This window comes from Saccostrea cucullata, unplaced genomic scaffold (assembly GCF_032062105.1).
Source record: "Saccostrea cucullata isolate Sc308-1 unplaced genomic scaffold, CSIRO_AGI_Scuc_v1 ctg357, whole genome shotgun sequence".
Taxonomy (NCBI): Eukaryota; Metazoa; Mollusca; class Bivalvia; order Ostreida; family Ostreidae; genus Saccostrea; species Saccostrea cuccullata.
This window is the reverse complement of record NW_026923836.1, coordinates 1-21,968: the sequence shown is the minus strand read 5'-3', so window position 1 is coordinate 21,968 and position 21,968 is coordinate 1. Positions and strand designations below refer to the sequence as shown.

Here is a 21,968-nt window from a genome sequence, read left to right as displayed (position 1 = left end):
GAAACTTCCAAAAAAAGTTCTCAAAATAATAATGGATGAAAAAATTTTCAGTTGGGTAGGCAACTGCAAACAAACTTTTTTTTTGTATGCCTTATGGAGAGTGATTATACTTATGTGTGTATATATAAATGGTGCCTGTTTTGGAGGGTAACAGTTGAAATTGGCACCCCAAGGAAAACCATTGTCAACCGACGCGTCAGCGGAGGTTGACAATGGCTTTCCGAGGGGTGCCAATTTCAACTGTTACCCTCCAAAACAGGCACCATTTATTTTATTATACTGAATGTCTTAAATGTACTACTTTTAAATTTCTTTAATAATTGATAAAAATATAAACTTCAACAACAAATTCATGTTTTGAAAATTATGTAAACAATAAATTGAAGTAGTTCTACAATAAATTAAAATGTTCAACAATGAATAAAATATTGAAAACAACTTGACTTCAGTAATTCTTCATTTTTGATTGTAGAAATTGAAATTTACAGTACAGTTGTTCAGATGTGGACAAATTTGAATTCCTGGTAGTTGTGGGATAATGTTAGAACTTTCAAAAGCTCTCAAAACGCTAATTTCTTGTTTCTCACAAGTAACGTAATTGCTGGATGAAATTTCTTCAAATGTGGAGTTATTAAAAATTTCATCAAGATCCGTTTCTGTTAGATTAGCCAGCGGATCCTCTTCTGTTAGATTAGCCAGCGAATTTTCTTGATCACTACGGGATTCAGTAGCAAGGTTCTTATTACATGTAACAGTTCCCAAAGCTGAGCTAAGGCAATCGGACATTTCTCTTTTCTTGTTCTCATTTAGACGACATGCATAGCTTCGAATTGATGATTCGTTTTTGTGCCCCGAAGCACGCAAAATGTATCTGGCCTCTATGCCGGCGTCATCCATCGCCGTTATAACTGTTGCGCGTATAGAGTGGTTTGTGTATAGGCGGGACAAGTTAGCTTTCTTTAAAATTTCAGACATAAGACAAGCCAGAGTGTTCTTTCCTACTGGAGATCTGCAGTACCATGTTTCGTTTTCTTCTGAAAAAGCCTCTAATGGACGCTGCCACAATGCTTTTAATTTCTTGTGTAACTTTGACAAATACTTTTTAAATGTACTCACTGGGCACATATCTCCTGATTGAGGTTGTCCATACATTCTTGCTTCTCCAATTGTTTCGTCGGGTGTTGCATTGGATCTAAAAAATATTTTTTTTGAAACAATAATGAAAATCAACATACATAATGTTTCAATATTCCATAACAATAAACCATTACCCCTTCCTTTATAAAAAGTGATAAAATATATTTACCCATGATTTTTGTCCGCTTCATCAATTGCCTGGTACACAAATTCTCTCCCAGTTGCATCAGTATCAATTCCAAACGTTTTTTGGGTCATTTTTCGTAAGTTCTCCCGACCTCGTCTGCACAAGTAGAACATCAAATCAAACCATACTTTGTTTTGTAATCCACATGGTGTATTAACATTGAATACAATACTCTCACTATCTTACAGTTTTTTAAGTCCTCTGTGGAAATTGGTGGTTTGTGATCCACGGATCCAAATCCCTTCTTTTTCATGTCTGTGAGGGCTGCCTTGTAAACTTGTTTTGACTCGTTAAATTCTGGACCGTCCACGTCAATTTTGCAAGTGTCCTTCAAATACTTAAACAGGCCATATTTTATGTTGTTCAAAGAACTAACTTTTAGACTAGTTCCTGCTTTTGTGCTAATGGAAACATAAAAAAGTCTTAGGTTTTCATTGAGTTCTTCTTTAGAGAGACCTTCGAATTCCCCGCTTCCTCTTTTTTCCATCAGGAAGGTGCGGAAAAGATTAACGGATCGTTTTATGGTGCGCTTAGTACTTACGGAATCTTTGTCATCTAATAATTTTGTTATTTCAGACTCCTCTATATCCGCGAACATTTTTATTTCTGGTCGAACCTTTCAGGCTTTCTATCGTCTGTTGATTTTATTCAGTCGTATTTGGGCGCAAGCTTTAAAAATGTCATAATAATCGCTTCTCTTCAAACGCACAACTGACTTCTTCAGACATGTTGAGAATTCTACGGCGAACCGTACGCGCATAATTTCCACGCATGTGGCATTACCGTTGTGTTACCCGTTGTCACATGCGTTGCTAAGGCTGAGGGTAATAGAACGGATTGTTAACTGCGTCTAAACCAATCAGATTTTAGTATTTAACATGAACGTATAATATAAATTACTAAATTATGATTTGTAGGTCAGAAGTAATGTTTGCGCAGCACTCTGCTTGTGTGAGCTGGACCCAGACTATGCGTATATGTATGACATAGAGTTTGAGGTGTTCAGCTTTCGGGCTACTTGGCTGACCCCTTTGAATCTAAGAAGCACTCTACTTTACAAGGAAAAGTCTTAGACGAATAATTTATTCATTTTGATCGTATGTGTTTTGAAAATAAGACAGAGTTCTTAGACTTTTGTGTAGTACATAAATTGCAGGATAGAAAAAAATTCATTCCAATTTTTATTTTCCGGAGGACAGAGAAGATTTTTATCACATGGAAAAAAAAAATCTAAAAGTGAGTTGATAAAGCTTATTAATGAAAAGCTGGCTCAGCTAGAAGATGATGATTTAAATGCAAAATGGGTTGGTGTGAAAAATAAGAAAAAAAAAATGAAATCGTTAAATTTTACAAGGATTTGCAGGTAGAGAGTGAGTAATTCTCTGTGTTCTTTAATCTGATTTCACACTCAGAGTTCCTTGGATGGCTCGTACCTCGCACATAACCTCGAACGTCAAAGGTGTTCTACCATCTTGCTGAATCGGTCAAGTGATCTTATTTGAATTTCATTCAAATGTTATACTTTTGAAATCCGAGTTACTTTGTTGTATGCTGAGCACTCTGTTTTACTAACATATGGTTGTAATTAATATCAGGAATTACCCAAATAAAGAAACATTTTCGAAGAACTTTAGGCAAAGCGAAATATGAAATGAGTTACAAGGCAATTTCCGGCGGAGAAATGTAGCGACTTCATGCGTATTACTCCATCTATCACATCGGAGGTTTGAATGGAACGTAGCGGAGTCAGCCGAGGATTGCCTATTGCTGTTTTCATGGAAAGGGTAATGCTATGAGATGAATTAAGTGTTCAATGTACTCTACCATATTTTTATCTTTACGTCTGTGATATAATGTAATATATAATTGATCAGTAAATTATGATATATTATTAGATTTTTACATCAGTGATACTTGAATATTAATGTTTTATACTTTTCTAAATTGTATATAAATGTAAATTTTAATTTGATTTATATGGATTGTACACATATCGTGTATGATTGTCAATTGTCTAAAGTATGCATGTCTTACATGCATATAATGTAAATAAATCAACAACATTAAATTTTATACTTTTTCCAAAAGTGTATTTTTCCTCTTAAAAAATGACTGAGAGATCTTTTGGCTGCCAACTAGCGCCTTCACGTCCCTCCTATTCTTCCCCAGCGCAACGTTTGTCACCTTGCTGGGTTTACCGTTTCTTTTCTGTGAAAAAAGAGGAAATAAATTAATTGACGACAGAGAAAAAAAGGGGGCGAAGACTGACCGCAGAGAGCGGCATTACTTAAGAAAACATGCTCGGATCTAGAGTGCCCCCTTACAAAATTCCAATTGGTTTTAATTTACATTGTTGAATTGTCGCAAATAGTTACACCCATCCCCCCAGCAAACAACATAGATATCCTTCATAATAAATGGATCCGCGCATGAAAAAGACTTTAGTTAGTGATGGGGCTCGTTTTACAAAAAGAACTTACAACTATACCAAAATTAATTACATGTAATGCTGAAAACTTTTTATTGTGCATTGATTTTAAAAGGAATTTTCAACTTTTAAAAAAGATTTTTAACGTGATATTTTTTTTCTAGGAGTTTAACAACAGAATAATTGATTTTTGCAAAATTTAACAATCAACTAAAATTTTGGTCTTAGTCGTAAATTCTTTTCTAATAACACGGGTCCCAGCTGTTCTCGCGTTCTTTACCAACCAGTTATCGTTCTTCACCGATGAGTTATTTAAATTATATCTATATATACTCTGATTTGCTGCATACTCACTTCATATGTCTATTGTAGAGTATTAGGCCTAATTCATATAAAACACTTTTAAACATACTTTAATATGATATATGATTAAGTTATGAATGAAGCAAAAATGTTTTTTCAAAATTTTAATTTTCCTTCTTATGGCCCTCCATACGTTATTTTGAAAAGACCACTAAATCAAAGATTAAACCTATTTTCCACAGGGGCCGGTAACATACTGTTTTTGATTTTACGTAATCACTATATATATCGTATACATATAGTGATTACGTAAAATCAAATACAGTATGTTACAGGCCCCTGTGCTATTTTCTGACTGGATGATTTGATCTCGCGAGAATTCTTTGCGTTAAAGATGGCATCTGAAGAAGCGGTTTGCTTCACGACATGGAAAAAAAAATGTGAAAGTTTTCCAATTATCAACAAAGCAAAGAAAATTTGAAAAGGTATATCATTTATACATAGTAGCCCTGTCATATAATAGCGAGCGCAGCGAGCGTCGCGAAGCGACGCTCGCGAAGCGAGCTCAATAGACTAACGTGTAAGAACAGAGGAAATTCGGATTGAAATCTGTACATACGTCAGCCAAATTTCTCTGTGCAACATTCCCAGAATTCCTGCACTACCCAATGTCCTTTGCGCGAATATTGCCGAATAAATAAATAAATAATAACGTAAAGCATATATCAGACTTTCAGTTTGTTGAAATCTTTCAAAGAAACAAGAAATAACTCTGCAATGTTTTTCGACAAAAATTGCACTAGTTCTATTGTTTCAAACAGACGCTCGGCTGTCTCCGTAAGCTCCGACGAGCTTTGTGACGTCGTATGACGTCACAGCTAGTCGAGATGTCTCATGCGGCTTGACGTTCGAAGTGGTTGATCTCAAGTGTTTTTGATGGTACAACTGCGCTCGCCCCAACGGTCACACCGTAAAACATATTATACGTTTATTTCTCAGTTAGGGATGAAATAAAAGTAAGACATGTCATAAAACATCCGGTGTAAAACCTGTAGCAGACATCGGAAATTCGAACTGTCTTCACTGTTAGGAAAAAAGCGTGTGGTATATACCGCGCAGGATATTTACATATAGCTCACTTAGGTATTAATAGCCCACTTGGGATATTATATCCCGTTTAGGCGATTGGTCCCAACCCGTTTAAGAGGCGTCGACGAACATAGGAACCTATCGATTGATCAGTTTGACCTTCATGATGTTTTTAAAGGTTGCATCAGTAAAACTTACAAAGGTAAGATTATAATTTCTGCAAAAATATTTAACAAAAATGTCTATCAGAATTATACATTATTGTTAAGTGTGAATTTTAAAAGAGTTATGTGCATTGTTTATTTAAAAAATACTATTTTAAACAGGAATCAACCGGAATAGCACGAAGTGTCTTTTTTTCTGGAAATAGGGGGGGGGATTCTAGAATGAATATCTTAAACTAGTATTTTGGCAGACCAGATTAATGTTTACTTGATGATTATGTAGTGAAATTCCTTTGATCGAGTTAATATTTATATAATCAGGGTTTAAAATAGTCTTAGCAATCAAAAGTTATCTCCTATGTCCAGTCAATGTTTCAAACATTCAGAAGATCAAGATCTGACTCAGCAGGTATTGGAAAAGTATATAAGCGGGCTCATTCAAGTCCCGGTGTTCAGTTATTGAGAAGCAGTAGAAGAGGAAGGACGTATTACGGACAAGGTAAGGTATTTGTGTTAGCTCATTTGCGGTGTCTCAAAGTTCTGCAGACGGACCATTTGAGCTACATAAATCCTTACAGGTAACTAAAATAGAGTAAAACTATTATATAAACGGGTGTTTGAAACCCGGTGTTGAAACTATAGGTCTGGGAGCTAGTGCTCAAACATAGTGTCAAACCAGGGGCTAAATTAGTACGTAGACTAGGAGATAACAAGCTAAGGAAAATTAGAATAATATAGAAATTCAGTTTAAATCATTGTGTTGTTGATTATTTTTGATTGTGTTATATTTAATCTAATCAGCTAAATACGTCAAGTAACGTAAAGGAAAATTCTTTGTCTATACTTCATCCGTGGTCGAACCCAAAAAACACATTACAATTATACCGGTATTTCAGGTGGTCTGAACCAGGGGAATATTTCGCCAAAAATCATCAAGCATATGTTCTGTGATGATGAGTTGTACAAGGTGTATAAGGAATATATTTGTCTCATCCTTAGTCTTGACAGTGATCCGACCGCAACCTTCTACAGACTGTCAACCTTGATGAAATCCATGTGTCAAGAAGTCGGGTTGGAGGGTAATTATACCAATCACTCCGGGAAGTGTACATGTGCGACCGCGTTATATGAGGCGAGAATAGAGGAAAAAGAAATTATGGCCCGAACGGGCCATCGTTCGATAGAATCCGTTCAACAGTATAAAAGAGCATCAGATGAAATGGTAATGGAGGTATCCAACGTCTCAGAGCCAAAACGCATCAAGATAAAATCAGAGGAAGCAACTTCCACTATATCTACATCTGCCTCCCTAGATCTGCCACCCTCCATGGATACAGACGCTCCTGGTCCAATTTTCAACCACTGTACCTTTAATACCGGCGGATTTTAACTGGGGTATTACCACGAACCAGGTGTACACTCATTAATCATTTCAGTGAAAATGTTACTTTGAGAGAAAAACTCTCCTTTTTGTATGTGTTCTTTTAAATAACTATTTAAAAAAAAACCGGTTAATTTCAGAGAGAGAGAGAGAGAACTTACTTTTGTACTTGTTTTCTGTGAATTAGTATCTCATTAAAGATATTTTATTTTGAGAGAACGGATGTGTGTGCAACGGTGTGTGTGTTTATTTTTGTAAATTTTGTTTTGAGTTGTATTCAATAAATACAATAAACGATGAATATTCATTATAAAATGTCAACTTTACTAGACCACAAGAAGGCGGAGTTAGATATTGGTGGGGTATATATTCATGTATATTGATCACAGAAAAGTGTTGGTTTGCTCAAAATGCACCATAGTTTCGAACAAAAAAATGTGGTGTATAGATGTTCAGCTATGGTACAAGATTTTTTACGACCCATCATCTATCCATTTGATCTTTAAAAGCTGATGCGATCAAGTAAATATCATAGTAAAGGAAACTGTTATTTAGTTCAAGAAAGAAAGAAATCTATTAATTTTATGTTTTCTCTCTTTGCAGAATTCGTCAAGATGATGACAAACAGACAGTAATAATCATAGGTTTACGTTTGTATAAATTGAAATAAATCTCTCAAGTTTTGTCTATTCTGTTTGAATTAATTCTCCATCATATATTTTTGGTACGTGTAATTTTTAAGCCTTTGGATACAAAACTCATCTGATTTTTTTTTTTCCAAAAGGGTATATATTTAGATTAATTAGTTTTAAACGGTCTTATCTAAAAGACCAATCTCCTGCATTGGATTCGAACCCAAGACGTAAAGATTAGTTCCCTTCTCCACCACTCTAGAGCAGACCCTCTAACCACTGCGCTACGCAGCTGGTGACAAAATTCCAATAGTTAGTTGAAAATCCTGGGCAAGGGGCCATAAAACTTGCACGAGCTCCCTTTTGATCTAAGTGAGACTGTCATCAAAAGGTGAGTGGGGGCCATAAAACTTAGACGAGCTCACTTTTGATCTCGTCTAAGTTTTGCGTGCCCAGGCCTAATCTCTAAAGACAACATAAATACTGTCATGTAGAATTTTATATTTAATTTTGAAAATCCATTTACAATTTCTGGCTGGTTTTAATACAACTTGATGCAAGTTACGCCACTCTCACATGCTTTGTGTGTTCACAGGAGCGGGTCCATTCATATAAATTTATTACAAACCCTATTTTAGTGACACCGCTAATCTAAATGATAGGTATTATGAAAGAGACATCTTCATTTTAAATGTTTAACAAGAATATTGATAGGGTTACTTTGGAAAATTGTTTTCCTAGAACTCTTATTCTTTTAAGTTTATTTCCACTAGAGAAATTATGATCGTGTAAATTTAAAGAGGTAAATGAAAATTACACCACATCCCACGAGTTTTGCAGGTACGTTCAGTGAAGATGCAGCAGAATTTAGACAACCTACAAACAAAAGATATCGTTATTCAAACTATAATATTTTATACATGTACCACCTTAGACAAGATACAAATATGATACTAGTATCGAGGGCTTCAGAAGCGATTCTCCAAGTTTATTTCTTGGTCTTTTGAACCCTATACACGGTAAACTGCATTGTATTTCCTTTTATTCTACGCCCCCGCAATTGAAGATTCGGGTATATATACACTTGTTCTTGATCTATTCGTCCGTCTGTTTGTCTGCAAAGTCAAAACTTTGGAACGGATGGCTTTAGACGTTTCATATTTGACATGGGTATTCCACGTATTTATATGCTCGTTTATCGTCCCTTCCAGAATTTAACACTAAGTTATAATCACACGCCGCCATTTTTGCGGACAAACAGAGAGGTGGACAAAGGAACAGGGTAAAAAAAATATATCCCTGACTCTTCGTTTACGGGTGCATTTTAAGGTAAACTACTAACATTAGCATTATTACTGTAAAAATCATTAGATCAAATTTTTAATGTTCGACGATAAATAGACATGTAATTGTTTCGCTGGTTCGTGAATTCGAGGGAAAAACAGCGAAAAAAATTGTTTGGGTTGAATGCAATTTTATGCTGTAGGCTTTGTGGTGACACATATATGAAGAAGGTAAAGAAATCAAATAAACAGTAACCTCTCTTTTGCAAAGTACGAGAAACAGGAGTCTTGTTCAAGCACAGGTTTTGCAGCTGAGTATTGATGTTCTTTAAGAAGGATGGCGCTAAAGATGGCTTTCTGCTCCAAACCCATGACTTGGCTACCTTTGTAGTTCCATTTGTGTTCTCATCCTTAAAGCCATAGACTAAGGCATAATTCACATAATCGGTATTCATCACCCAGTAGTTAACCGTCTCATCTGTAATTGTGAAAGATTTCAATATTGTACACAAAATTAACAACTTTGAAAATTAATTAAAAATCATTTTACAGGTAGCATAGTCTTTACGCCCCACTCAAGAATGTTTCACTCTGATGCAGATGCCACAACTTTCCAGTGGAGAGCTGCAAATTTTATCTATGCTTGGCTCGGGGCCATTAAGCAGCACTGTGCCAGCACATATTGAGACAAGAGAACTCGGTTTACACTTAACAAAACTTTTAAGTATTCACTTTAAAAATTGTATTTATTTGAATCCTACTTGATAGAATATTATGATATTTTCAAATTATTACAACAAATCAGTCTTCTCAACAAATGTTGAAAGAAATTCAAATATTACCGATGAAAACCAGTGTTCCGTGACGAAGCTTAAAAACAATAAATCTGTACTTTGCAGGACGTGTTTTATGTAATTAGCATCTTTTTTTATCATTATTAAATTTTAAAAACTGGGTTCACTAAAAGACACAAAACATTGGCAAAATGAATATCGAGAAAGAAGGGAGAGCCGTTGGAATGTTGAAACCTGTGTAACGTTTTTCCAAAGTACAAATAATTATCTATTGGGTCCGCTTAGGATTCCTTCCTAAGAATCACGTTTAAATCGAATTAAAACAAACTTTAATAACAATGGCAAACAACTGACATAAATTCACTATATATATTTTTCCTAGGTCCTATCTGGATAATGATTAGAAAACAAACTATAAAACAAACTATAACAACAGAATCACTAATAATCAAGTATCAAATATAAAGTTATATCACTGTAGTTGCAGACTGAGTGGTTTAACCAACAATTCTGTTGTTTCCCGACACAGTTTGCAACTACCTAAAAACACACCCTAAAAGTCACTGAGACACCTTTATTAAAAGTCACCAAGACACTATTTGAAGTCACCAAGACACTATAGTCACTGAGACACACTATTAAGGAACTAGGTTCCTGAGCTGAGTGGTCTAACGAACAATTCTGTTGTTTCCCGACACAGCCCAAGAATCTAGCCCAGGAGGTGTTACTCAAACGATGAGTAAAGACCAAGTAGCCGAAATCTTCTTGAGCGTCCATATTTATACCTTATTCTACATGTAATTCCTAATGATTGGTTGATGATTCTGGAACTCTGATTGGTTATAATATCAAGCGCTGATTGGTCAATTATCAAATGATTCTATTGCAAAGGCATTTCAATCCACTATGATTATTCTATTTCATTACATTACCCACGCCTTCGAAAAATATATGCGTCCTCGCATAGGTAAACAAGAGTATAACAAGGTTAAAAACATTGAACTTCAAAACTGTAGTAGTATTTCCTACCCAACTGATTTTTATTCACATATTCAGAAAGAGACGTAATCACTAAGGTAGGCTGGTCTGCTTCTCTTTCGTTTGCCATCTGCCTGAAAACTCTCCTTTTCATATGTTTCCTCAGCATCTTCAGCAATGTTTTCTAAGGAATCAGACATTGTATTTTCTGCATTGTTATTCTCTTGCAAAGGTTCTGATGTTAAGATTTGGTCTTTCATTGGCCGTATTCTGTCAGTATGAATTACTTGGTTTGTACCCCTGTATCCACAGCTTACTTTATAAGTAACATTGGAACATTTCTCAATAATTTCAAATGGTCCTTGCCAATACGATGTAAATTTGGGAGATGTACCAGTCTTACGTTTTGGGAAGTAAACGTAAACTCTTTCACCTGGCTTAAATGACTGCCAGTGTAATTTTCTATCATGGTACTACTTCTGTCGTTCTATACTCTCTTTTGTCATTTCCCTGACAACTGCATGTGCTTCTTCTAATTATGTTCCCCAAACGAAGTTGGGGAACATATTGTTTTTACTCTGTTTCTTATTATTATTTTTCTTCTTCTTCCTGGGTACTTTTTTGTCCGCGAGTGATCTTGTAAACTGTTCACCCGAAGTAGGTAAAACCTTTTTAGGGTTAGTAGACATGTTATGTAGATTTGCGGAATCAAGGTCATTTTGCGCGCACGTGCTTGCAAGAGCGCGCACGTGCAACACGTAAAATGACCAATATAATAGATATGGCCGTAACTTTTCTATTTTTAGCCGGGCTCATTGCTCGTAGAGCAATGCCCGGCTATTGCGACGGTGAGCAACAGAAAATGCTGCTTCTTCACCGCCAAATTGAGTGTACGAGTGAAAATATAGTACGTACGCCCAGTCGCTGTTGAGAAAACAAAATCCATTCAAACACCTTAAGAAATAGTAAATCGAATATTTTTATCAAAATATTAAATTGTTTAATATTTTTAATATTTTTCCTGGCTCCTTTGACTAATATTTTACAAAGCAATTCAAAAGGTGCGAAAGGTTTTCATCAGGTATCACTGTCTGCGTCATATTCTATAAATAAAGGTTGTACTATCTGGCTAACACAAATGCAGGGAACATCATTAATGACTTGATGCAAAACTCCCCGCTGCGGACACATCAGTGCATAGTCGTTTGACCTTAATTAATCTTGCTGCATCGGTGTTTATTTACTTCCGTTTGTATATAAAACCCCGAAACGATACATGTGATAAATATTTTACGCTGTTAATTTCTAGCTATATTTTATTTAATTTTTAAAACTTTTTAATACCTTACATGCCATATTTTTGTGTGTAACATATCCTCTAAACGTCTGAACTTGATTTTAAACTGTCACCACGGTCTTTGTTCATTACCCTGTAAATGAGCCTGGCTTTCAGTACTTCTGAGTACTTTGATTTGATTATATGCTTTGAAACTCATAATTTGAATGTATAATAGTATTATACACATGATGACATGATCAAAATAGCAAGATCTCACGCGCATGCACGTGCACTTCGCTCTGATTGGCTGAAACTAAAGTCTCTATATCTTACTTGTTTGTCGACGAAATCCTATGAAATTTTTGAACATAGCCATGCATTAAGATGTCTTACAACATGATATATAGCAATTATTATGAAAACACGTGCATGCACGTGCGCTGCAATCTGATTGGCTTAAACTTTAAATAGCTATAACTCCCTTGGTTTTCAACCAAACAGGATGGGATTTGGAACATAGACAGACATAATGAACTTTTACAAGAAGGTATGGTCACAATGCACATGCATACACGTGCGTGTACTTGCGCTGTAATCTGATTGGCTGAAACTTTAAACAGCTATAACTCCCTTGGTTTTCAACCAAACGGGTTGGGATTTAGAACATAGATAGATGTAATGGACTTCTATAAGAAGATATGGTCACCATGCTCATATATGCACGTGCGTGCACGTGAAATGGGTGAAATCAAAAATATACTGGAATGAGCATGTTTTTCAATACTTTTGGATTAAATATTTTAATATTTTGTATATAAAAAATATATAGATTGTGTAGACAGGATGATATGGTCATTGTGCACATGCATTAACATGCGCACACGTGCAATGCTAAAATTTGAATGAACTTGGCGTTGTTAATGTCTCAAATGCATATGTTTTTGCTTATTTAATGAAGCTTACAAGTAATATGGCACCAAAAGGGAGTTGGGGAGCGTTTGGGGAACATCTGTAACGGTCCCCGTTACAATAAGCACTAGTTTTTCTTGTAACTCCCAACCCCATCTATTCTGCGGTATTCTCTTAATATCAGAATGGACCTCATATACAATATCCAGAGGTGTAGCGACCTCTCTACCTAACATCATTTTGTTTGGAGTTGCGCCAGTTGATTTGTGGACTGCTGCTCTGTATGCCATCATTACGTATGGGAGATGTTCGTCCCAATCCATATGGTGCTCATTGACATAGGCTGATAACATGGTAGCCAGAGTTTTGTTGAATCTTTCAACCATCCCGTTCGATTGGGGGTGGTACGTGGTGGTGTGTGTTTTCTTTATTTTCAAAAGCCGGCACATTTCTGTAAAAAGATTGCTTTCAAACTGGACTCCTTGATCGGAGTGAATAGTTCCAGGCACTCCAAAGCGGGCTACGACTTCTTCCGCTATCACCTTAGCTACAGTTGCGGCTTCCATATTAGCCATAGGAAAACTTTCTGTCCATTTAGTAATGTTATCCGATACGACTAGTATATATCGGTTACCATTATTGGACATGGGAAGTTCGCCTAATATATCTGTAACAATACGTTCCATTGGTGCGCCGCAAGTGACAACTTGCATCGGGGCACGTTTAGTAGTATTTGGTGATTTTCGCCTTTGGCATTTTTCACAACCAGCAATGTACAATTTAACATCCTTCTGCAATCCTGGCCAATAGTATTTGGATTTTATCTTCGCCGGTGTTTTCTTTATCCCAAGATGTGCAGACGTCCTTTCATCATGGAACTGTCCTAATACTGTTCGTCTTTCACTGTATGGCACAATAGCTTGCAAAGAAACTTTGTCATTTTCGTGCTTTTTCTTTCGGAAGAGCATTCCATTTTCTAATACCAGAGCATCCCACTGAGAACATAGAGACTTAATGAAGTAGCTATAACCAGAAATCTCTGATGACTCCGGCTTTACACCTTTTTTCAACCCATTTGATCAGTTGATTTATGTCTCTGTCATCGTTTTGTTTGGCTTTTAAAGACAACTTCTCCTGAGGTGCAACACTACTTAAAGCATTAACTATATTTTCAGAAGATGTACAGCATGCTTTTCTGCAAGGTAAACGGCTTAGGGCATCGGCATTTGCATGTTTATTCCCTGGTCTGTGTTCAATGGTCATTTGAAAATTGCTCAGTGATTCAAACCATCGAGCAAGCTGGCCTTCTGGATTCTTGCTGTTCATTAGCCATTTCAAAGAACTGTGATCTGTTCTGACTAAAAACTGTTTGCCATACAAGTAGTGCTTGTAATACTTTGTAAAGTAGACAACAGCCAACAGCTCCTTCCTTGCGACGCAATATTTCCGTTCTGCTTTTGATAAGGTTCTGCTTCCAAAAGCAATTACTCTTTCTACTCCGTTTTGTGTCTGTGAAAGAACTGCCCCTATTGCTACGTCACTAGCATCTGTATCCAAAATAAATGACTGTGTAAAGTCAGGATGGGCAAGAATTGGTGCGGAGATAAGTGCATTTCGAAGTGAGTCAAAGGATGCTTGACAATTATCTGTCCATCTGATATTTGATCCCTTCTCAGTCAATTTGTTCAGTGGCTTTGACTTTGCTGCGAAGTTGTGTATAAAACGTCTGTAGTAGCTGCAAAGACCTAAAAAGCTTTTTACCTCTGTTAAATTTGTAGGCACAGACAAATTTTGTACTGCAGAAATTTTTGAAGGATCTGTGCTTACTCCTTCCTCTGATACCACATGTCCGAGAAATTCAACAGTCCTATGAAACAAGTGACACTTTCTTGCTTTCAGTTTTAGGTTAGCAGATGACAATCTATCAAATACATGTGTGAGGTTTTCTAACATGTTGATAAACGATGTTCCGATAACAATGATGTCATCTAGGTACACCAAACATATTTGCCATTGCAAGCCACTCAGAACAGTTTCCATTAGCTTTCGAAGGTTGCCGGGGCATTGCAAAGGCCAAACGGCATAACATTAAAATGGTATAAACCACGTTTAGTTGCAAATGCCGTTTTTAGTTTATCTGAGTCATCCATGCTAACTTGCCAATACCCGGAGCACAAGTCGAGGGTTGAGAACCACTTTGCTCCGGCAAGACTGTCTAACGAGTCGTCGATGCGTGGAAGTGGGTAGGCGTCTTTGACTGTAACTGCATTTAATCGCCTGTAATCCACACAAAATCGCAAAGAACCATTTTTCTTCTTGGCCAAAACGACTCCTGATGCCCATGGACTATTCGATTTCTCTATGATTTTCCTGTCAAGCATGTCATCTAATTGCTTGTTCATCTCATCCTGTAAATGATGTGGAATTCTTCTGGGACAGGGTTTAAACTTAACTGAAATTTCCACGAGCCATGTGGGCCCCTGACATTTCAAATTAAGGAGCCCACAGCTAAATTTGTTAGCCCACAGACTCTAAGATAAAAAAACCCTTTGTAGACACTGGGACAAAAGTAGATACAAAAAAAAACATGTATAATAATACATTTATTTAAAATTGGAGTTCTTGCTTTAAAAAAATTAAATGTCATATAAATATTTAATCAAAGGAAATAAAATTGAATTTAATCAACACTTTTACGACCCATTTTTTACATGGTAACTTGATTGGCCTATATGTAGCCCCTTCATGTAATCCTGGTACATGCATGTATTTGCTAGTTCAACTGATGAAGTGACAATGACACATAAATAATATTTTTCTAGGTTAAATATTTTAACTACAACGTATCTGTAATAAGTGAAAACACTTGCTATCCATGTGATTATGAAGTTGGGAGTTATTAAAATTGTATATCTCTCACGTATCAACCATGTACAGAGGAATGGAGGAAATTCGGGTTAGGGAAAAGACGATCGTTTTAGGGATTTCACAAATAATGTAGTGCTTTAAATGGAAAAGATGAAGGATATTTACGAACAATAGGACCATGCTGCTGTGATTTATTTCATTTGTCTGTAGTTTTAAATCAAGAACCTGCGGAAAATGTCTGTTTTTAGTAAGGTTATTGGGAATGAAATCGGACCTGGCAGAATTTTTATTCGCCACGTGGGCGAGCAAGTTATAAATTCTATGAGCCCACACCAAAATTTACTCGCAATTTGCGAGTGGGCGAGCGTTAAGTTTAAACCCTGTGGGAGGTTCTTTCAATGGGCGTGCATCCTTGGTATCAATCGTGTGTTTGACCAGTGAAGTATGTCCCAAGTCTCTGTCTGACCTCGCAAATATATCTGCATACCTAGCCAGAAACTTCTGTAATTTAGGTATTTCACCACCATTTAGGGCAGATCTTTGCATGTCTTATTTACAGTAGAGGTTGGTTCAAAAACATTGTCAACTGAACTCATATTTGCAATAAATGTTCCTGGATACACTGTTTGGTGTTCATGGGCTGGATTCATCATTCGGACTGGTATTTCTCCATCTTTTACATATCCAACTGATCTTGCTATTGATGCTTTTCCTGATTTGAGGAACTTCGACGATGGTTCTACCATACCTAAAACTTCTTTCATGTGGTAGGATTTTGACGGCATTGAGACCTTACAATAAGTCACTATCTCACATCTGGCAGAAACAACAATCATCTCTTTCGAGTTAATTCTAAAGCAACCGATTTTGCCAAAGAAATCAACTTTGTAAACTTTGTCGTTTACCTTAAAATACCCATTAACTATGTCTATTGTACAATTGTATTTCTTCATAAAGTCAAGTCTAAATACTCCATCAAGAGAAAAATCTGCTACGATGACATCTTGGCTATAAAAATTCTCACCCAGATTTATGCAAATGCTAGTTTTTCCTTTCACATTTAAGTCGGTTCCACATGCGGAAAAGACTATTTGATCGGTTTTGTACAAAACTGGCTTGTTTTGTATAGCCTCGTAAACTTTACTGGACAGTACTGATAGTGTTGCTCCCGTGTCAACAAGCAAATTCGCTTCAATTCCCTGTATGGTAGCTTTCACGTACATTCCAGCCTCAGGGTCATTCTGGTTTACCCCAACTTGAGCTTTGTAAGACGTGATGCTTTTGAATGTGTTTTGTACAGGATGTTTCTTTGTACTATATGAATATTTCTTTTGTGATGCTGTGTTTTGTTGAGTTCTATAACCTTGTGGACAGTCATATCGGAAATGATTTGGAGATCTACACAAATAGCAGCGTCTATTGCTGGTAGCTCCAGATTTCTTTTTGTATACAATATCCTAGGAATTCTTCGCTTTCATGTCATTAACTTCTTTACGAAGTTTTCTTATTTCATCCTTCAGCTCTACCAATATACTTGTGTTGATCTGATCTGTTATGACTTTCTTGTTTCCCTCAGTGTTTTCTGACTGCATTGGTCGTAAGTGGGTTTGTTTTTCTAACATTTTATGATCAGATTTAACAAATGCTTCCAATTCGACAGCATGTCGAATAGCATCATTAAGGTTTAATGGCCTTGCTTGTTTAATTCTCAATCTCATATCAGAATCTAGGAGAGCATCAATAAACTGTTCCTTTGCCAGTGTTTCTTGCACATCTCTTGGTGCCGTTGGGTATGCCAAGCTTGTGGGTCTTCTTATTGATTGTCCCAGTTCTGGTAAAGTTTCCGTTGCTCGTTGTTGGCGTTCTCGCAGTTGGGTCCTATACAAGTCATTTTGATTCGAAGGTGCAAATCTCTCCTCTAATGCATTCACAAGTAAGACATAGTCATGCTTGTGTGTGTTAGGCAAATTCCCCAGTACACCTTGAGCCTGTCCTCTTAAGGAAACTGCTAAATATAAACCTTTCTCTAGTCCCGTCCACTTCTTGAACATGGCGCATGCATCAAAATGGGAACGGTAATCTAACCAGGATCCCGTACCATCAAATGTTGCAGGTTTTATATGGGTCTGTGGTTTCTTCTCTACTGCTGTTATGATATTGGTCTCTGCATCCTGTCTACTAAATCGACGATCCTTTCGGCGATTAGTAATGTTTGACTCTGTTGCACTTCCAGAGACTGGTGTTGACATTAAATAACCAGGTCTTTTGCCCTCATCGGAAGGAACACTACTTGTACCAAACAACATTTCATCTTCCCAAGAAACTTTTCCTATGGGATGCTTTTTCGGTTTAACATCACCGTGAAAGTCTATATCTGAAAATATGCCTGATGCAAAAGCTAAATATTTTGATTTCGTATCTGATTGAACATCTGGCGTACTTGTTTTATTAGCACTTGTATTCTTGGCTAAACTAGCATTGTGAATGCTTAAACTGTCATTTTTCAACTCTTGTAACTTCTGCTCCATGAATGTTATTTCTTTGTCAATGTCGGTAATGTCCTTGTCAGCCATGTTTTACAATATACCCACGAAATGAAAACAAATAATAGATTAACAAATGATACTAAATATATAAACGTAATATTCCTAAAACCGCTGCCACCAAATTTGTAACGTTTTTCCAAAGTACAAATAATTATCTATTGGGTCCGCTTAGGATTCCTTCCTAAGAATCACGTTTATATCGAATTAAAACAAACTTTAATAACAATGGCAAACAACTGACTTAAATTCACTATATATATTTTTCCTAGGTCCTATCTGGATAATGATTAGAAAACTAACTATAAAACAAACAATAACAAAAGGATCACTAATAATCAAGTATCAAATATAAAGTTATATCACTGTAGTTGCAGACTGAGTGGTTTAACCAACAATTCTGTTGTTTCCCGACACAGTTTGCAACTACCTTAGAGTCACTGAGACACCTTTATCAAAAGTCACCAAGACACTATTTTAAGTCATCAAGACACTATAGTCACTGAGACACACTATTAAGGAACTAGGTTCCTGGGCTGAGTGGTCTAACGAACAATTCTGTTGTTTCCCGACACAGACCAAGAATCTAGCCCAGGAGGTGTTACTCAAATGATGAGTAACGACCAAGTACTGTAAACCAACTTTTATTCGCGTGCGAGAAATATCCGCGAGTTCCGCGACCTCCTTTAACTCGCGAATATTAATAGCCGCGAACCAGTCATTTTGCTAAGGATTTGTAGAAAATGTTTCCTCGCTCGCGGAAATTAATCGTCGCGGATTGATTTTAAACGGACGAATCGCGAAAATAATAGATGGTTTACAGTAACCGAAATCTTCTTGAGCGTCCATATTTATACCTTATTCTAATTCCTAATGATTGGTTGATGATTCTGGAACTCTGATTGGTTATAATATCAAGCGCTGATTGGGCAATTATCAAATGATTCTATTGGACGATTTCAAAGGCATTTCAATCCATTATGATTCTATTTCATTACACCTGGATCATCCTTGCACCGCGTTTTACTTACTTTTACTGTAGTTTTCAATTGTCCTTGATATAACTTTTAAAAATTTGCAACCAGTATAAAACCCATCTAAACACATATATCTACAGACTGCACGTCATTTTCACCGCCAATTTATCACAATTTGAAAGATTTGGACAAAATTTAACCAAACCGGAAGTGATCTGGATCTTTCTCTGAGGCCAAGGTTTTACGTCACATTAGGTTGAAAGAGTGTTAAATTGTCCTGAAATAATTTTAGAAACATGAAAACAAACAATTTTATCGTAAGACAATAATAAGAAATCGGTGCTCGTAGAAGTCTAATATCATATCAAACAAACTTAATCATCCTTAAAGCGGTGCACTTACATGCTAAACATCCTAGGATATTGACCAAAAGGCCTCTTTGTGATGATGCACTGTCAAATCCCCGTACCTGAATCCCATTGAACACATTTGGGATTATTATAAGGAATATCAAAGCCCCCCCCCCCTTCCAATTTCAATGGTTTGGAAAGATCTAGGCAGTAGGTGTGGCAGCAGATGGGTCAGTTTCCTATTCAGGGGTACATCGTATCCAACAGTAAAGGAAGTCCTGCTGTCATTAGAGTTAATGGTGGTCTTACTCCATAGAGATAATTTTATGTGAATTTTCATTTTGAGGGTACATCATTTCCTGGACACTTTGCCAAAATTCTGACGAGATATTTACCTGAAATTTTCGCAACATCAGTTACATCCTTGAAATATGTATCATTAACAATAATTATTAAGGAAATAATTTATCGTATGCATTTGTTCTTTAAAACTTATAAAATGTTAGGTAAACATTTAAAAGTTTGGTTCAGTCTATATGGCCTCGACCGGTCTCAATGCCCAACAGTGGGATTCAAACCTGCGACGTAAGTATCAACTCCTTTAAACTCCGCGACTCTAGAGCAGATGTTCATACCACTGCGCCACTCGGGCGACAGGATGTTCATGATCATGAATTCAGCAGATATTTCAGATGTGCAAACCGGTAGTTTATCATAATATAATGTGATATTCTAACTATCAAGTCAACAATACATTGATTCTACATATGTACATGTGTTTGTTTGAAATTCATGTTTATCAAATGAGATATGATTCAGATGTTTATTAAAGATGCTGGGTAGTCGTGGCCATTTTTAGACTATTTTGATCTCCATTAGAAGAGGAGCTCCATATAAAGATACTATAAAATGATCAAATTTCAAAGCTAAAATTTATGAAATTTTTCTTTGCCAAATGATAGTTGACAGCTTAAGATATCATATCCCAAAATTTAAGTTATATCTGGTGGTTAATAAAAAAATAATTAGTTGACCCCCTAGCCTCCTTAAGGTAAATAAAGATTGAGATAACATTTAGATGTCCATTTAGTCAGTTATAATCCGTATTAATATGAATTTTGTTGCGATGTATCAGTTGAATTTATGTACATGTTTGTTGGTATCTTTCAAGAAGCCTTTCACCACTTCGATAAACTTGGAAACATACCCCCCTGTTGGAATGTGTGGGTAAATGTTAACAATGACGGTGAAGAGGGGGGGGGGGTTAAATATGATGTAGGTAACCAACTTGTGTTTTGTTCATCGAACAGTAGCTTTCCAGGACTTCTGGTAGGGATCAATGTTGACTGGAACGTGGAACAAGTCCCCAAACTCCGAGGATCTCTTGATATGAAAAAGAAATTAGTCATTTCAGTAAAAGACAAGCTATATAACAAATATCTAATATTAAAAAACTCGGTTGATTCGTTAGAGATTTTCCTTGATTTCGCCTTTTTTAATGAAATATTTCAGTCAATTATATAGAGCAGTGGTTTTACGAGCTGTTTTTTCATTTATTATAGTCTCTCTTGTGGCGCGAAGGCTTAATTTTGTTGGAATCGAACCCAGCGACATGGGTATCAACTTCTTACTCCACTACTAAAAAGCAAACGTTTTATTAACTGGACCACGCGGGCGCTTTTGGATGTGTTTTCTAAAATTTGCATCCGATTTTCTTACTGTACTTTAACCGAAAGAAGTTTTCCATAAGGCTGTTTTGTGTTGATAATGCTCTTTTATTCAATCTCCAAAAGTTTATGGAATTTACTACCAGGGTAAAGTTCTCACCTGTATGCTGTTACAACACTTATATTGTTGCCTTTTGAAATGGAATAAGTATGAGTCACGTCTTGCCATTCTTTGTTCTTTGCTAAAGGGGTTTTTGAATACATCATGATCTCGTACCAAACACCAACATACTGAAATTTTTACCAGATTTTCATAAAATGAAAATATAAGAGGTCGGATCAAGTGCCTGTACTAGTCCTCTCGATCCAGTAGCACCCGCTGTTAACCCCCAATACATTGTATGTATACAGAAATAAAATTTTCAGAAAAACTAAAATTGTACCACATGTTATTGATTTTTTTTTTTTTTTTTTTTTTTGATTTTTTTAATTTTTTTTTATTGAGCCCCCAATACATTGTATGTATATAAAAATAAAATTTTCAGAAAAAGTAAAATTGTACCACATGTTATTGATTTTTTTTTATTTATTTAATTTTTTTTTATTTGGCCCCCAATACATTGTATGTATAAAAAAATAAAATTTTCAGAAAAAGTAAAATTGTACCACATGTTATTGATTTTTTTTTTGATTTTTGATTTTTTTTTTATTGAGCCCCCAATACATTGTATGTACATGTATATAAAAATAAGATTTTCAGAAAAAGTAAAATTGTACCACATATTATTGATCAGTGAAATGTAACAATATATGCATAAATTATTTAAATAATTAGAATAAGTATGCCTAACCATTGGACTTAGAGCAGAGTGACAAAATTTTTACCAATGCAATAGCTGCTGCTAAAAGGCAAACAGTTCTCCTGTTACAGGTATCAATATATTTTACACAACAGAACGAGCAGACAAATCCAGCATTAATTTTTTTTATTTGTCATTT

At 36.0% G+C, this 21,968-nt stretch overlaps 2 protein-coding genes across 2 annotated transcripts; both read right to left on the bottom strand.

Annotated features, from left to right (window-relative positions):
- Positions 1-456: 456 nt before the first annotated feature.
- Positions 457-2,201, bottom strand: LOC134265012 (uncharacterized). Its single transcript, XM_062747252.1, is given in 3 exon segments — positions 457-1,192; positions 1,307-1,517; positions 1,520-2,201. Coding segments are annotated over 3 exon segments (1,350 nt in total). The 5' UTR covers positions 1,923-2,201.
- A 5,861-nt stretch (positions 2,202-8,062) lies between these two features.
- LOC134265016 (lazarillo protein-like) lies at positions 8,063-21,256 on the bottom strand. Its single transcript, XM_062747254.1, has 4 exons — positions 21,130-21,256; positions 20,591-20,685; positions 8,861-9,082; positions 8,063-8,197 (listed from the first exon to the last, which is right to left on the bottom strand). Exons 1-4 carry the CDS (start codon positions 21,234-21,236, stop codon positions 8,100-8,102), a joined length of 522 nt encoding a protein of 173 aa, XP_062603238.1. The 5' UTR covers positions 21,237-21,256; the 3' UTR covers positions 8,063-8,099.
- Positions 21,257-21,968: the final 712 nt, after the last annotated feature.

Excerpts from the sequence above, each read along its gene's own strand:
- LOC134265016 (XM_062747254.1), bottom strand. The coding sequence starts at position 21,236 with ATGATGTATTCAAAAACCCCTTTAGCAAAGAACAAAGAATGGCAAGAC. Across the intron at positions 20,686-21,129 it reads AGTGTTGTAACAGCATACAG|AGATCCTCGGAGTTTGGGGA; the intron begins GTGAGAACTTTA and ends TTTCATATCAAG. Across the intron at positions 8,198-8,860 it reads TCGTACTTTGCAAAAGAGAG|GTTGTCTAAATTCTGCTGCA; the intron begins GTTACTGTTTAT and ends TTTTGTTTGTAG.